The following is a 17,711-nucleotide window of genomic DNA, read 5'->3' on the forward strand; positions in this document are numbered from 1 at the left end:
GGGCCTTTCGATGAAAAAAATCAAAAATACAAAAATATGCACCGTCTTTCATTGTAAACATGTTAGACACTAACCTTGCTGATGGCTATAAAGCAGGGTTAAGACCTCCCGTGGATATTTACTATCGATCACTATGCACATAAATCATTCTCCAAGGTGCATACACTCAACCTTTGGTTTCGAAGGCAATTGACAAGGGTGTCAATTCCATAAAGGGCGGGTATTTGTGAGGTGGGAATACTATCATAGGCCCCTTGGTGCCTTGGGGGTATGCTAGCTTGCGCCAAGGAAATTGCATCTATATGGGGATGAGGTGCAAGGGAGTGGCATTATATATGTATATATATATATATATATATATATATATACATATATATATATATGTATATGTATATACATATATATATATATATATATATGTACATATGTATATATGTACACATATGTATACATATACATACATACATATATATATATATATATATATATACATATATGTGTACATATATATATATACACACACACACATATATATATATATGTATGTATATATAGACACACACACACACACACACACATATATATATATATATTTATATGTGTGTGTGTGTGTGTGTGTGTGTATACATATATATATATATATATAATTATATACACATGCATATATATATATATATATGTATATGTATATATATATATATATATAAATATATATATATGTATGTATGTAAATATATATGTGTGTGTGTGTGTATAATATATATATATATACACATATATGTATATATATGTAAATAAATATACATATATATATATATGTATGTATATAAACATACATATGTGTATATATGTATGTATATAAATATACATATTTGTAAATATGTATATATATATATGTGTGTGTGTGGGGGGGGGGCCCTTTTTACGAGCGTAAAGTGTCGAGTGTGGCGAGCGAAGGAAAAAAAAAAGGGCCATCATCATTGCAATATCCAAACTATGAACCTCAAGGAAGCTTGTATTTCCCTATGAATAAAGATAAAAAGTGCACATCAAAGAAAAAATTGAAATTTAAATCCATTACAAACATGACTTTAAAGAAGATCCCAAAAAGAAATACATTATAAGTAAAAATTTAAATCTCTTAAAGTAAAAATTACATCGTCAAGCCACTAGCAGCAATGCTTGCTACAACTCATTGCAATTTGCGAACAACACCAAAAATTAAATACATTGAAGGAGTTCCAACATGGACTATGCGCAATACCAAAAAGTAAAAATTACATCATCAAGCAACTAGTCGCAAAGCTTGCTGCAACTCTCTTTTAGTGAGGGCTGCTTGGTGAATAAACTTTTGGTGATCCACATTCAAGTCCAGCTCATGCATATAAATAAAGTAAAGGTGTTTGCAAGGCATGTATCTTTTGCCTTTGCGTTCCCGATTTTGAAAGTCATCGCATGTGCAAGAAGGAAAAGCTGAAACAGTAACCAAGTAGTTTTGTCCTTTCTTGATGCTTCCTTCAGTCGATAAAGTGTATTCAACATGCTCCTTTGGCACAACAACCCTACACCCATGAACAGTGCAAATAAGCTCTGCAGCCCTTTTGATTCTATCCCGCATTTCTTTGTTCACCACCCTGGCAACAATCACTAGCTTTCCATTGCGGTTCATGGGACGCACATCAGCATCATCATGACTTGCAAGAGGAGTCCCTACTTGTTGATGTGCCTCTGCACTAATGTTCTTCAAATCAAAGCCTGCCTTTGACAATGCAGATATTTCTGTAGAATCCAATGAAGTTCCAATTGCAACGGGCCACACAGCAGGTCTAGTGCTTGGTTTCTCGATTACATTGTGAGAGGGCTCCCAGGTATGGTCAACATTACTTCCACAAAACCATACAAATTGTTTCCTGGTTCCAGAGGGGATTTCAATGAGTCCCTCAAAACATGGTGCTGGCACTCCTAGTAATCCTGCCCTACCTTTTTTATCAATAAGTTCATTACATTTTCGTTTCTCATTTCTCAAGTATCCTTGGCACCGCACCTTACTCCCTGGTGTTGTCCTTCTGATTGCCCACCTTGTTGAATGTATTTCCACCTCTCCCTCATTATGTACTTCCTGCAAAACATTGGGTGCACCGTGATGTTGTGTGTTATAAGTGACATACTCATACTCTGGTCGGTGTGAATCTCCCTCTTTGATAGGATTCTTTAATACACCTCGTCTTTTTCGTCGAACAGACCTAGAATCACCATCTGCGGAGAGAGACCTATTGGCAGCCCCCAGCTCTACAGCAGCCTCATTTGTGAGATCAACAATTTCTCTTGCCGCGCAGGTGGGATTGCACTTGTTGAGGCCCGTCTCTTAAGTTTCTCCAATCCAGGACCACATCCAAGGTGGCCACCCTTAAGATAGCTATCATATTTTGACTGTTGGATTAGAGTATTCATAAGGTCATTATAGCAAGCATTGTAGAGTGAAATGTATTTCACCCCATCATTGGATGCCAGCCAACTCCCATGCATAGACTCCGCCAAGTTTGCTCTTGGAACAAGGTACTTTTCATCTCCCTCCATGGCCTGCATATTTGAACAAATTTAAACATAAGATAAATGAATCAAAATTACAAGGCAGGAGTCAACTCCATATTAGATTGTCTTACCTTGACCATGTATTCACCCCAGTGAGCTACTCTTGCATGCCACCATATTAACCATGTTTGCAAAGCTGAGATATTGGTTTTGTCAGCATGACCTTCTTGCAACCATGTCCAAAGATTGTCCAATTCCTGCTCAGCAGCCTCCTCTGATGGTGCTGCTTTCCATGCACGACATCGTGACTTGAACTCCTCTTGGCTATGAGAGGGAATGCATTTTTTTGCATGATGCTGCATGCTTTGCTCCCAATGAAAGGAGCAAGACCTCTCTCTTCCAACCATGACATTTTCAGGGCCTCCATTAAAAACTGTCCTAACTGCTCGCCAATTAGCCTGAGCCTCATCAGCCATGAATCCCTTGAAACATGCCTTCTTGTAACCCTTTTTCTCCATAACCATATTCAACAATGTCCAAAATAAAATCTGGGACTCTGTGTCCTCGACCTTAAAATCCCCTATTGCAATGGTCTGCATCTCTTGCACAAATGGATTATATACATGGCAAGCCATGGTCGTCCAGTCATGCATTCTCTTCACAAAGTCAAAGAACACCCAACAGCCACCTAACTCACCTTTAGGCCTCATTTTATTAACCAACTCTACTCCATTACCTGGTCCTTGGGTTGACATTTTAAAGACATGACACCTTTCGAAGCTTGACAACTCTATCTGCCCAGGGAATGCAATACTCTGAAAGTAATCAAACATCAATTTTGATTTGAGCTTTAGCAGAGCCTCAAAGTCACCACATGGATGTCCAAAGTCAACTTGTGTGTCTCTCCTCCAACGTGATAACCTTTTGTTGTCGAGAGCAGGTGCTAGTTTTGCCAGCAAGACACTTAAGTCGCTGTCAGACACTTTAACATCTCCTTCATGTTGTTGAAAAAGACAAGATTCCATGACAATCTCCTTTGCTAGTTTTAGTTGAAAAGATCTGGGTTTACCACCAATGTCTCTAGAAACCATTCTACTAACTCTTTCATGGACATTATCCAGAATTTGTTTAGAAACACCCTCTGCAACTGGATGCATGTGGTGGCCAATATGTATGACACCTCTAGACACCTTTCTACCTGCAATCTCATTGGGAAAACAAAGCACCAGCTTGCATGTACATTGAGCAACGCAAGTTGGATATGACTTGCAATAAAAGCACTTAAGGCTTCCGAATCCTTCTGTTGTTGAGCCCTCTGGACAAACTCTTGTTAACCGACCAGTCCAATGCTTGTCATTTTTTACTTTAGATCGTTGCAAGCCAGTGCATAAGTTGTTAAGGCATTGTAAATGGCCACCACACTTTCTGTATCTCACTACTCCCTCAAATCCAGATATGTTGCTTGTCATCTCATTTGTCCAAGTATGCCCATCCAACTTGCTTTCCATGCCAATGGTTCTTGTTGAGGGATTTGCATAGGGCAGCTCGAACATTATATTCCCATCATATCTATTAGGTAGCTCTGACACTTGTTTTATTTCATTAGCTTGCATAAAAGTGTTTCTCAATGAGTTCCTCAATGGAAGATTTCTGAGTAATTGCACTATACTGACTGTAGCATCATCGTTTTCTTGAAATGTGTCACCTATAATCCTCTTTTCAACTTCAAGATCTGTAAAATCTTCATCTTGAGAAGGGATGCATGGCACCTTATCTCCACGAACAATAAATACCTTTCCAAACTGAAAATCCAGGTGAAACATTACTTCTTGTTCTCTAAGGTAAGATGCAAGATCAAAATACAGGCCATCATCCGGATCACCAGATACTTGGTGAAGGTGGATGGATTCCTCTGTCAGGCCAAAATGTAAAGACAATTCTCTTTTGGACACCTCAACAAATCCAGCCATTGTTATGAACTCCATCTGAATGACACCATTCTCATCTTGAACAATTGCTTTCTCCATTGTCAAGAACTCGTCGACCTGTTAGAGGCGACACTTCTTTTATAAAGAGTGTCCTTTTTATTTTTTGTTATGAGGCAAGATCTTTAATCAAATAATTATTATAAAAGGTTAAAAATAGCTATTATTTATAATATGTAGCGTAAAGAGAATATATAATCGTTTAATGCGTTAAACCCAACAAGTGTGTGTGTCATTCAAGCCGCCGCCTCCTTTTTAAAGAGAGTTAAAGAGAGATTCTCTAGATCCGCCGCTTACCAGAGGGGGGTTGGGCGAGTGGTTAAAGTGACTGGGTGGGTGAGTAAAGGACCTAGGTGCAACCTAATATCTCCGGAGAGACAAAGAGGGAGAGAGCCCATAGAAAGGAATTAAGGCTAGAGATTGATGGACGCGAGTGTGGGAGACCCTGGAAAGTGAACTCGGATTAGAGTTAGAGAGTTAGAGAGAGTTAGAGAGCCTTTAATTTGGGTAGGTGTGTGTGAGTCAGAGAGCCTTTAATTTGGGTGTGTGAGTTTGTTGACTCTAAGTTTTAGTTATAAAATCGATTAACGTATAGATTTTTTAAATGAAAACCGGTTGAGCTTTAAGGTTATCTTTCATCTGCGCCGGAGCTCTCCCGAACTTTGTCTCTGCGCCCGAGCTTTGTCTTCCGCCTCTGCACCTGAGTAGTCTCCCGAGTATTGCCTTCAGCCTCAGCAGATATGAAGCGTGCGACAAGGAGATCAGCGGGCAGCAGCAAGGTATTTCGAGTCCATTTCAAGGTGTGTGTGTGTGTTTGTGCGCTATCACCGAAACCTGCGAATCGGACATTTCAAGGTGTGTGTGTGTGTGTGTGTGTTTGTTTCGTCTATCTCATCCATCACTCACACCCACACTATTTCGCCAGCGAAATAGTGTGTGTGAGTGTGTTTGTACGTTTTGAGCGCACTTGGAAAAACTGCCAGCAGTAAATTACTCACACCCACACTATTTCGCCAGCGAAATAGTGTGTTTGTGAGTGTGTTTGAAAAGCTTCGATGCAAAAATATGCAGTGAATACAAGCCCATGTTGGTGAATTAAGTGGAAAAAAGTACAGCTTGTTTGAGGATTGATTTTTGAAAAGAAAAAATCTAAAATTCCTCTGCAAGCTTGTTGCAAAACTGCACACTCCCTCCACCTACATGGGAGCTTGACCTTTTAGTGAGTGACTTGGAGGAGGGGTGAGGTGCTTTTGTGTAGGGCAGCAAGTGTGGTTTCTTAACCTCCTTAGTAAGGCGGTTTCTTAACCTCATGGATGACCTTTTCTCCCTCCAAAGGCTCCCCCAAAATCCTGCCTATTAATCGAGCATACATCTCACTTATACTACTACACTCATGCCCTCTGCCTAAATGGTGCATGTTCACACTATCCTCAGTTGAGGCTCACAAACAGGAGCTGCCCTTAAAAAGGACGGATAAAATACTCACACCCACACTATTTCGCCAGCGAAATAGTGTGTGTGAGTGTGTTTGTGCGCTCGCATGGCAATAGAGGTGCGGCCTAAACCTTAGACTAGATTTCCCAGCACTCGATGTTCATAAGCTCATTTTCAATCGTAGCATTCCACATGATAAATCCAATTCGAGTGACACAAGGATACTCCACCTCTCATAGCGGGCATGGCGATCCTCTTGATAATCATAGTCTCTCCTATGATAGATATTCTAGATGGATGAGGATGCCACCACACACACAAGATCTCATTTTGTATTGATAAGGATACATATTTGCACTTGTATCCATCACTATGATAAGGAGATGATGTATTTGCACATGTATCCAGCACTATGATGATGTTGTTGCTCTCTTGATGATGATGATATGATAGACAATCAAAAAGACACACCCACACTATTTCGCCAGCGAAATAGTGTTTGTGTGTGTTTTTGTGGTAGCCAAAACTCATACAGACTATTTCGCCTTTTCATAGTTGTAGGATTATGTCGTGATGGCCAAGCTCAGAAGATTATCAAAAACACACACACACACACTCATTGCAGATTATCAAAAACACACACACACACTATTTCGCCAGCGAAATAGTGTTTGTGTGTGTTTTTGTGGTAACTAAAACACACACATACACTATTTCGCCAGCGAAATAGTGTATGTGTGTGTTCTTGTGAGCATACCTATCTACAATGTGGAAACCTTCCCAACTTGGTGTACACATCCATCCTCCACTCAATGCAATGTGGAAAGGTATTTGTGATAAATTTCCTAGTTTTGGTTAATTGAGGTGCATGAATGCCTTGAAATTTGTGAATTTGTCTTATGCAACTCTGAATGCATGTAATGTCAAGTGTTTTTCCATCCTTATGTATTTCGCTGGCGAAATAGTGTTGCAAAGAACAATGTCTTGTATAATCACTTGCTCTTAATGTCTTTTGTAGTCACCTGCTCTTGGAAAAAGGAAGACATCAACGGCCAAGAATGTGGGAAGAAAGCAAAAATCTCCACCTAGTGATGGCAGTGAAAAGACCATTGAAATGGCAGAGAGTGGTCAAGGGAGTCACATTCAAAAGGAAGTTAGCAAAGAAGCTGGAGACAAAGTTCTAACTGAGCCTTTCATACCGATTCAACAACAGGTTGATGCTTCTAGTGACAAGGATGAGAAAGATGTGGATGATCTTATTCCACAATCCATCATCAAGCCACATGGGTCTGAGTTCATAGACAGCTTGGCACTTAATCAGGGTTCCATGCCTCCATTGATCCCTCTGTGTAGATGCTTGGTCAACGAGAGGGTGCGAGAGCTTCGAAAAGATCTCTCATTGTTAAAGAAGGTTTTTGAAGAGGAAGGATATTTGATGATGAAAGGTATGTTTGTTCTCTCCATAAATCTACCAGATGGCAGCATAAAGGATGTGGATGAAGATATCATGAAGACATGGGACAAAAACTGGCAGCTTGTCAATGCAGAGTTTGAGGAGGAGATTGCATCTAAAGATGAGTGGTCTATGTTAAGTGGAAAGATGTTTTATGTTTGGGAGGGAAATCACAGGACCGCTTCTTGGCTTGAGAGCATCAAGGAGATGTATCGTAATGATAAGAAGAGACATGTTCGAGTTATGGCGCAATTCATTGTGCCTAATCAACAAGATGAGATGAGGCTTATCGCTGCACTTCAAAGAATAAACATGTGAGTATTCAACATTTTGTATATTCAACATTGTATTTATGGTTGTTTTGATTAGTTCTTATGGTTGTTTCTATTTATTTCATGAAGAATGAATGAAGAGGCTATTGTAAAGACAAACCTCAAAGATTACTTATTCCATACAAGCACGGTTTGCTCTCTTGATCCATCTAATTTCACTGACTCCTTCACGGAAGAAGATAAGAGGTCAATGGAGAAGGCCAGGTCTAGGGAGGCACAATCTGGAAGGCGAGTTTGGTATCCTCTCACTCAAGCTATTCTTGGACCCATTGTATATGGGGTAAGTACTTAATAAAGGTGGTTAAGAATGTTACTTTGCTATCTTTGTCATTAAGTGTTTTTTTAATGGCAGTTATTTTTTGAAGAATAAATGGAAATCAGATTTAGAATTGGCAATTAAGAAGATTCCCTCAAGCTTGGCAAAGGATGAGCGTATTAAGGCTGAGACACTAGCTAGGAGGAGTGTCGTCAAATCCTATAATAGAAGGATGACACGGGTTTGTATCTTCTGCTTTTGGTTCTTTGGCATCACAATCATTTCTTCTTCTAATTCTTTTCTGTTGGTGGCACAGAATCTTTCGGTGGTAAATCCATCTAATTCAGAGGAGTGGTTCAATGTATTATGGAAGCTGCCCTTTGAGGATGAGAAGTTTAAGATCTCAATTGAGAAACTTTATGCCATTTCTAGTGCTGCTTGTTCCCAAAATCTCAAGCTGAAAATGTTAAAGATGTTAGGTGCAGATGAGAACTTTCGGCAGAGCTATGGTATGCCACTTGGAGATCACCACTACATTCCTTGGCTTGCAAAGGAGGTTTGGATGGATCAGGTATTGGAGGATGCCACACGGCTTCTACACCAAGTGGTAGATTCTACTCAGGGGGTGAATAAGGTGGAGCTACCTGCCGATGTGCACATAGAGACTTACTTTGCAGATATTGTAAACCGTTATAGAGGAGTGCTGTTTTATGAACTCCAGAAAGAGATGAGTGTGGCAACTCCGTCGGCCAAGCATGTGGATCTAAAAAACTCCTCAAGACGGTTGGTTTATAGGTAATTCTCTTTTTTCATTGTTTCTTGAAATCTTATGAACCGTGTTTATTTTTTAGTTGATTTATTATATCTCTTTTGTAGGTTTTTAATGCATCTAATAGCCAAGAAAACAATCAATGGTCTGCCTGACATATGCAAGGCTTGGGTTGTGATTTCTCCTCCAACCTATAGTATGTATACCTCTTCCATCTTTCGTGAAGGTAAAGATCCTAATGGAGTCTTTATCTTGACGGATTGGGAGAGAAAGCATTGCCCTTGGTGGATTGACATGAATAAAGGAGAGTGCCTAGAGGAGGAGAAGGAGAGATACCTTCAACATTTAAAAGGAGAATGCAAATCTGATTCTGGGTCATCAGGCGAGATGTCAGAGGAGCAAAGGAAGAAAATGGAGGCAGAGTTGAAATCTATCAAAGAGAGAGAAGAGCTAGAGATGCATGCTTTGGGAAAAAACAAGGGGCGTCCCTCTCAAAAAAAGGGAGATGTAATAAAAGGTAACATTGGGTTCTTCTGGACTGTATTTAAATATTTGTTTTTAATAGTTTTCTGGATTTTATTAATTTGTTTTTTTGTTGGACATACTATCTATAGACACCCGTAATTTGGAGAGTCCTATAGCACACAAGACAAGTACCAAGGGAGCTATGGTGTATGCTCCACTTTCTAGTTTTTTGTTCGTGGAGAAGCATGGAGTCAAAAATCATTCGAAGGTTTGGATTTACGATTACATAGTGCTTGGAAAAGAGTTTGCATCCAGAAACTTCAATGAGGGGTTTGCTTTTATGAGGGAGTTTTATGTGCGTTTGGGTGGAGGTCCAAAGATGAGAAATTCCAAGCCAAGTAGTTGGAGTGTTGACCTTACTTTCATTGATCTTCCTACTGGTAAAACTTTTTTGATGTATACTCCTTTTTTGTGATGGTGTTTGTGTAAAAGGAACTTGCTGATATACATGATTAATATGCAGGTTTGCCTATTCATGGGTTTCAAGGTATTCCACAATGGAATGTCCTTACAGATGACCACATGAAGTTCTCTCTATTGGCGGCATCATGTGTTATGGATGATATGGGATGGGTCTTAGTGTTTTGCTTGAGTTCTTCTCTTGTTTCTGTGGAGCGCTTTGCAAAGCGTACAGGCTTGGAGCTAGGTTTCAGATGGATTATGGAGAGCTCTGAGTCATTATCTCTGCTACAAAAGCATGGACATATGCAAAAGGTTTAAGTCTATTCACTTGAATGTTAATTCTTGCTATTTGTCATCTAATATTGTGTTTTTTTTTCTTTGTTGCCTGTATAGGTGAATGTATTTTATGCTTTGGCATTCCACAAGAGGGGAAAGGATCCTCCTTTCAATAGTGAGAGTGCATTAAAGGTTGGATGACACTTTCAGTACTTATTAGGAGTGCATTGAATTTAAATGATTGGAGGTTACTTTTGAATGTGATCACTTGATACTATGTGTATTTCAATTTGTAGGTGGGAAATATTTTGCAGCAGGACCTCTCTTGTGAGATTATTGGTCATTACTTACCTTCAAGCAATAGAGCACGACGTGGTGGAAAAAGTGGTAGTTGGCGAGGGATTCTAGAGAGGAGTCCCTCTCATATGCTTATGTTTACTGAGGCTCTTTGCCCACGAACAGGTACAATATTGGAGTTGGGGGCTGGGACAGGGCCTATATTAAAGGCATCTATGCACACCGGCCGTGGTTGCTTGGTCATTGATAATGATGAGGAGATATGCAAGGATTACCTTTCACCATATATAGAGGAGATCTATGGCACAAAAAAGGTGGCAGACCTTGGAGAAAGTGACACATCCTCTGGTGATTATGAAGTGCATGATGCACCATCCGACTAGTAAGTAAAACATGCATGTCTTTCTATTACATTTTTCTTTTGTCTTTTTCTTTGATGTTGTCATGGAAGTTTAAAGTGAGTTACCATGTTATGCAGAGGCAATGGCAATACACATGACAAGCACCACTGTGGATGATCGATCATTGGGACGGGAGAAACGTAGGAGAAGGTGTATTTTTCTTGATGATGAAGCAAATGAGAAGTAGTCTTTTGCATAGCGCTATTTTTGGATTATGTGGATTCATGCTTTCCTGCCCCCCCACACAGACTCATAGCTTCATTTTTTGAGCTTGATAGATGATGTATTACTTGACTCTTGTATTAGGTGGATTGCAGGTCTATGTCATAAAGGATTCACAAGCCATTCTCTTGTTTTGTTGGTACTTTTTGTAGCTTGATGATTAATGTTTTTCTGTAGCTTCATAAGATACATGAGTATGTTTGAGGCTAGAGATGTTAGAACCCTGAAATCATGCACATCGCATGAATTTGGTTCTCGCTTGAACTAAAGAACAATGAACCTTCTTGTTGGCAACTTAGATGATTTAATATCACATTCATGGACCTTTACTAAAATTGCACATAGTCCTAGACATGATGAAATTTGCCCAATATATCTCTTAAATCCATCTATAATACTTTTGTTGATGATGCGTTTTTCAAAATTTTTCTCTGTGTTGACTACAAACATGTAACAAGGACCTAATTGTTTGCCTATTTATTTCCAAGCAGCCAACCAGTTAAAGCATATTCTTGTGGCTCCTCTTTTAGGAGGTATTGTATTTCATAGGGAAATAAGGTTTTATTATTATCTCGGAATTGTTGCTCATAAAATACCCTTGCTCGCAACACTCATTGGTTTACGCTCATTGTATTGACGCACCCGTGTGTGTGTATGTGTGTGTGTGTGTGTGTGTTTGTGTGTATACATATATACATATATGTACATATATATATATATATATACATATATATATACATATATATATATATACATATATATATATATATATACATATATACATATATGTATATATATATATACAAATATCTATATATATATATATATACACATACATACATATAATATATACATATATGTATATATTATAGGTATATAATGATCTATGTATATATATACATATATGTATATGTATATATATGTGTGTGTGTGTGTGTGTGTGTGTGTGTGTGTGTGTGTGTATACATATACATACATATATAAGTATATAAATACATATATACATATATGTATATATGTATATACATATATTGAAAGAAAGTAACAGGGGTGGGTTAGTCCCTCACCAAGGGAGTGGCTCATGAAGGAGTCACCACTTAGCATCTCACGGGAGAAGCTCACCATTGATTCTTGGAACAAATAACATTATCATGAATGAGCCATAATCCCATTTACATTGGTATTTATACTCCACCCAAGAGTTCACACCTACTTAGTAGTTGTCCATGGCCTTGGGCCCATAATGCTTTCTTACAAACCATCCCTTCCCCAATGGTTTCGTCCTCGAAACCTCAAATGAATACCCCAAATTAGGAGAAGAATGTTCCATGTGGCTGAATTTACACCAACCCATATTGCTCTATCAATGCTTCATATCCCTCCAATGCTGAAATAGGTTGCCATGAAGCTTCTTCCTTAGGTAAACCTTTCCATTGAACAAGATACTCCACCAAGGTACGAGTGCGAAGTACCTTTTTCCTTGTACCCAAGATAGCTTCTGGAATGTATTCAATCATTCCCTCTTCATTCATTGTTGGAGGTAACTCATCAACCATTTGATCGATCATACCCACATATCCTTTCAAGTGAGAGACATGAAACACATCATGAATCTTTGTTGTAGATGGAAGTAAGAGTTGATATGCAACCTCCCCAACTCTTCGTATCACTTGATAAGGACCGTAATAGCGATGAGCTAGCTTGGTGTTGGTGCTTCCCTTCAAAGACGCATATCTTGACTTTGGTATTCTCAAAAGAACCCAATCTCCCACTTTGAATTCCAATGGTCTTCGATGAACATTGGCATATTGTCTCATTTTCTCTTGTGCAACCTTCAAATTACTTTTGCATTGTTGCAACAAAGCTTGCATCCTTTCAGCTTCCTCCTTGGCATTATGGTTAGAAGTCTCATATGTACCCACCAACATAGGCAAATTGACCTTGTAACCATATAAAGCCTCAAAGGGTGACATGCCAATGCTCACATGATATGTTGAGTTGTAAGCAAACTCAGCCAAAGGTAACCAATCATCCCATGTGCTTTGAGTATCATGACAATAGTGGCGTAGATATGTTTCCACCCATTTGTTTACTCTTTCTGTTTGGTTTCGGGATGATAGGCGATGCTTGGAGTAAGCTTGGTTCCCATATATTCAAACAATGTTCTCCAAAAAGTGCTCATGAATTTGACATCACGATCACTCATAATTTGTGACGGCATACCATGCAACTTGAAAACCCCATCAACAAATTGCTTGGCAACATTTTGGGCTGAATATGTGACCTTGGAAGGAATGAAATGGGCCACTTTGGTCAATCTATCCACCACAACATACAAGTTGTCCCACCCTTTCTTTGTGTGCGGAAGGCTAGTAATGAAATCCATTTATATATGACTCCATTTGCCTTCGGGAATGGGCAATGGCTAAAGCAAACCTCCCGGTTTATGTGTAGGATCCATGTTCAATTGACATGACCGGCACCCACTTACATAAGCATGAATGCTCTTCCACATCCCCTTCCAAAAGAAACTTTTCCTTATTGCATCAAAGGTTTTGTAGACACCCAAATGACCAGCCATAGGAGTACAATGCATCTCTTCCATGATCTTCTTGATAAATGATGAAGTAGGAACCAAGTAGACTTTTCCTTTGTAGTAGAGGAGACCATTTTTCAGCTCATAATGGGGTAACTCTTCACATACACCTTGCTGTAATTTCTGCACTATTTGTGAGGTTTCTTCATCAAACAAGTACTCTTCTTGTATCTCCATGATCCAATCTTTATGCACCTCAGAAATAGCATACAATGAGCAGGCCCACATACGAGATAAGGAATCGACAACCACATTTTCTTTGCCCTTTGTGTATGTGATTTCAAAATCATAGTTTTGTAGTGTTGCTACCCACCTTCTTTGCTTAGGAGACAAATTGGGTTGTGTGAGGAAATACTTTAGCACCCTATGATCACTTCTCACATAAAAATGACTCCCATATAAGTAATGGTGCTATTTCTTGATAGCATGGAGTATAGCAATCATCTCTTGCTCATACACATGGAGTTCTCTTTCTTTGTCATTCAGCTTTCTACTTTCATAAGCAATGACTCCATGGTCTTGGTAAAGTACCGCACCAATCCCTCTTCCACTTGCATCCGCCCTTATTGTGAAAGGTTTGGTGAAGTCTGGACATACCAAAATAGGTGCTGATGTGAGCATCTTCTTCATATCTTCAAAGCTTTTGTTGGCAATGGCATCCCAAAAGAAGGTTTCCTTCTTCAACGTCGAGAGGGTGGAGTCGGAACACGCGGCCCCCGTGCCACTCATGTGACTAAGGATAATAGCTGCCTGGTTGATCTTGCGAGTAGGCATATGCTTGTCTCAAAGATTAAGCCATGCATGTGTAAGTATAAACTCTCTTGTACTGTGAAACTGCGAATGGCTCATTAAATTAGTTATAGTTTCTTTGATGGCACCTTGCTACTCGGATAACCGTAGTAATTCTAGAGCCAATACGTGCACCAACCCCTGACTTTTGGAAGGGACGCATTTATTAGATAAAAGGCTGATGCGGGCTTGCTCGGTAACGTAGTGAATCATGATAACTTCTCGAAACGCATGGCCTCGGCATTGGTGATGCCTCATTTAAATTTGTACCCTATCAACTTTCAATGGTAGGATAGATGCCTACCATGGTCGTGATGGGTGACGGAGAATTAGGGTTTGATTTCGGAGAGGGAGCCTGAGAAATGGCTACCACATCCAAGGAAGGTAGCATGCATACAAATTACCCAATCCTAACACGGGGAGGTAGTGACAATAAATAACAATACTGGACCTTTTCAAGTCTGGTAATTGGAATGAGTACAATCTAAATCCCTTAACGAGGATCCATTGGAGGGCAAGTCTGGTGTCCGTAGCTGTGGTAATTCTAGCTTCAATAGCGTGTATTTAAGTTGTTGCAGTTAAAAAGCTTGTAGTTGGATCTCGGGGCGAGGCGAGGAGTCCGCCTCTTTTGGTGTACACTAGTCACTCCACCGTTTATGTTGGGGTGCTCTTGGCATTAACTGCCTAGGATACGATGTTACTTTAAAAAATTTAGAGTGTTCAAAGCAAGCCCGTGCTTTGAATACATTATCATGGAATAACACGATACTATTGATCTTCGGGACCAGAGTAATGATTAATAGGGATAGTTGGGGGCATTCGTATTTCATTGTTAGAGGTGAAATTCTTGGATTTATGAAAGACAAAGTAATGCGAAAGCATTTGCCAATGATGTTTTCATTAATCAAGAACGAAAGATGGAGAATCAAAGACGATCAGATACCATCCTACTCTCAACCATAAACAATGCCGACTAGGGATTGGCGGATGTTACTTTGATGACTCTGCTAGCACCTTATGAGAAATCAAAGTTTTTGGGTTCCGCCCGTGGGCCGCCGGGGGGGGGGGGTGGAGTACGGTCGCAAGGCTAAAACTTAAAGAAATTGATGGAAGGGCACCACCAGGAGTGGAGCCTGCGACTTAATTTGACTCAACATGGGGAAACTTACCAGGTCTAGACATAGTAAGGATTGACAGATTAAGAGCTCTTTCTTGATTTTATGGGTGGTGGTGCATGGCCGTTCTTAGTTGGTGGAGTGATTTGTCTGGCTAATTCTATTAACGAACGAGACCTCAGCCTACTAACTAGTTACAGGAAGGATCCTCTTTGTTGCCAACTTCTTAGAGGGACCATGGCCATATGGGCCATGGAAGTTTGAGGCAATAACAGGTCTGTGATGCCCTCAGATGTTTTGGGCCACACGCGCGCTACAATGATGAATTCAACGAGTATCGGTTCGGGTAAAATCTCTCTCTCTCTCTCTCTCTCTCTCTCTCTCTCTCTCTCTCTCTCTCTCTCTCTCTCTCTCTCTCTCTCTCTCTCCATCTCTCCATCTCCCTCAATCACTCTCTTGCTCTCTCACTCTATCTCTCTTTCTGCTCAAGGAAGCGCCCTCCTCCGTCCTCCCTTTTTTCCCCAACTAATTGTCTGCGCGACTAGCAACTTAAGGGAGGGTTTCCAACGGGTAGTCAATCTTTGATCTCCGGCAACTCGTCCAGAAAACATTTTCGCACCATACTGCATCATGTCGTGCCACATACTCCATGCCAAGGAAAATATAATCATGCCAAGAGGTGGTTCATGCGCGAGGCAGGTCGCCCACGCAACGAGGCGGACGTTGCCCAAGTGGAAGTGTCAGTGGTCCGCCGGCCAACGCTCTAGCATCGGCTATGAGCAATGGAGTGGCCATCCCTCTCCCCGTTGCTTCATTCGTGATGGCTCCCCCGCGTCGGGTAAGTGCCGCAAACAAGATTCATGATTTTCAAACTCTTAATTTTTTATTAAGGTCCAAGGAATTGATGAACCGATCACATTTTATTTATAATTCTTGTATGTTTGCATGTATGCGTGGATCAAAATGCTCTAGATAATCAAGATACTAGTAATGATTATTATTTCTCATAATTAACCGAGGCCACATTGGGGCACGCCTTGGGGTAACCAACGCCGAGTAGTGCATTGGGGTAACTAGGGATAATCCTCGTCCTTAGGGTAACCAACCTTAGGTTTGGGGACTCGGTTGGCGTAACTGCTCAGGAGTTTGACCCAACTTCAAGTAGGGTGGGGGTCCTTTCTAGCAGAACAAGTGTAAGAGTGTAGGGTCTTACTAGCGGTTGTGAGCAAGGTGAGAGGACATTGGCGCCCGGTGAATAAGATTGTGAGGCATCAACTCCATTGTTCTCTTGATTGACTAACTCGGTACACCGAGGGTAACTCAGCTCTCGTAAAAGAGCTGAGGGATGATATTGTAATCTTTCAAGTTAAAATTTAAGTGTCTTTTCTGTTCTCAAAGAGTTGCCTGCTGCGAAAAGGATATGGGATTTTTATTAAATGTTGCACTAGCATTAAGGGTTAAAGGAAAACTATGCTAAATAACAGGAATTAGAAAAGAACTTTGTCGTACCCATGCATCTGTGCCAACCGTGTGGTAGTAATTAAAAACAAGCATCATAACTTTTTACCCAAGGAAAGCGGGCGGTAGGGTGGACTTGATTGGTCGGGTGCTTTCCTTCTTGCATAAGATCCAACATGGTAACACGGTAAGACTCTACGATTGGGGATCGCTTAGCTCATCCCTATGTCTAGAGGGGCCAAGGATTAGGCAAGCTATCGTGAGGAAAAATTGTAGGGTTAAACTACCAAGTGAGGTACCCCATTGTTACTCTGAAGGGATACAAAGGTGGTATCTTACAAGTGGTATCAAAGCGATGTTTTACCTACCTTGTCACAAAATTTTAATGTTGTATCTCCATAGAGGCGAGTGTTGGATGATGAGTTAGTTCTTGGCATTAGCTTCGACCAATTGGCCACGAAATCCCTGGACTTTCGTAAAGCATGGGTTGACCATTTTGCGGAGTTTTATTGCTCTCGGGGTTCCGCCAATCAGTGGTACAATAGCCTCCACTACCATAAATACATCTTTGTGAACGACATCCGCCACAATCTAGACCCAACCTACGTTTCCTCTAAATATTAGAGAAATTAGGGTTGTGTGCCATTTAGTGCTTTATGGTGCATTAATCCTTGATGAAAAAATGATAGTAGAAGGGTAGCAAGTGTACGAATACTACTATAATCGCATCCTAGAAGTCATCCCAAAGCAAAGGATTTTTTGCCAAGGTCATTTCCATCTCAGATTTTCAGGTATCTCTAATTTTCTTGAGAAGATCTATAGTGTAAATGTGTACGAAACTCCCCCTCACTTTGTGAAGGGTTTGTACC

At 40.2% G+C, this 17,711-nt stretch overlaps 2 protein-coding genes and 1 pseudogene across 3 annotated transcripts; all 3 read left to right on the forward strand.

The window, feature by feature from the left end:
• Positions 1–7,278: 7,278 nt before the first annotated feature.
• LOC147636949 (uncharacterized) lies at positions 7,279–9,553 on the forward strand. The gene is made up of 8 exons (XM_086800991.1): positions 7,279–7,718; positions 7,774–7,781; positions 7,916–8,016; positions 8,102–8,233; positions 8,309–8,621; positions 9,021–9,278; positions 9,376–9,494; positions 9,542–9,553. Exons 1-8 carry the CDS (start codon positions 7,279–7,281, stop codon positions 9,551–9,553), a joined length of 1,383 nt encoding a protein of 460 aa, XP_086657117.1.
• Positions 9,554–9,566: 13 nt separating this feature from the next.
• LOC147636950 (uncharacterized) lies at positions 9,567–11,026 on the forward strand. Of its 2 annotated transcripts, none has more exons than XM_086799876.1 (5): positions 9,567–9,666; positions 9,750–10,000; positions 10,082–10,156; positions 10,261–10,643; positions 10,720–11,026. In XM_086799876.1, the coding sequence occupies exons 1-5, from the start codon at positions 9,567–9,569 to the stop codon at positions 10,847–10,849; spliced, it is 939 nt and encodes a 312-aa protein (XP_086656002.1). In that variant the 3' UTR covers positions 10,850–11,026. The 2 variants fall into 2 exon arrangements, with proteins under 2 accessions (XP_086656002.1, XP_086656003.1); XM_086799877.1 differs by having other exon boundaries at positions 10,740–10,863.
• A 3,204-nt stretch (positions 11,027–14,230) lies between these two features.
• LOC147636951 (18S ribosomal RNA) lies at positions 14,231–15,313 on the forward strand (annotated as a pseudogene).
• The last annotated feature ends 2,398 nt before the right edge of the window (positions 15,314–17,711 follow it).

Source organism: Cibotium barometz, chromosome 7 (genome assembly GCF_041138505.1).
Source record: "Cibotium barometz isolate CiBa-2024 chromosome 7, ASM4113850v1, whole genome shotgun sequence".
Classification (NCBI taxonomy): Eukaryota; Viridiplantae; Streptophyta; class Polypodiopsida; order Cyatheales; family Cibotiaceae; genus Cibotium; species Cibotium barometz.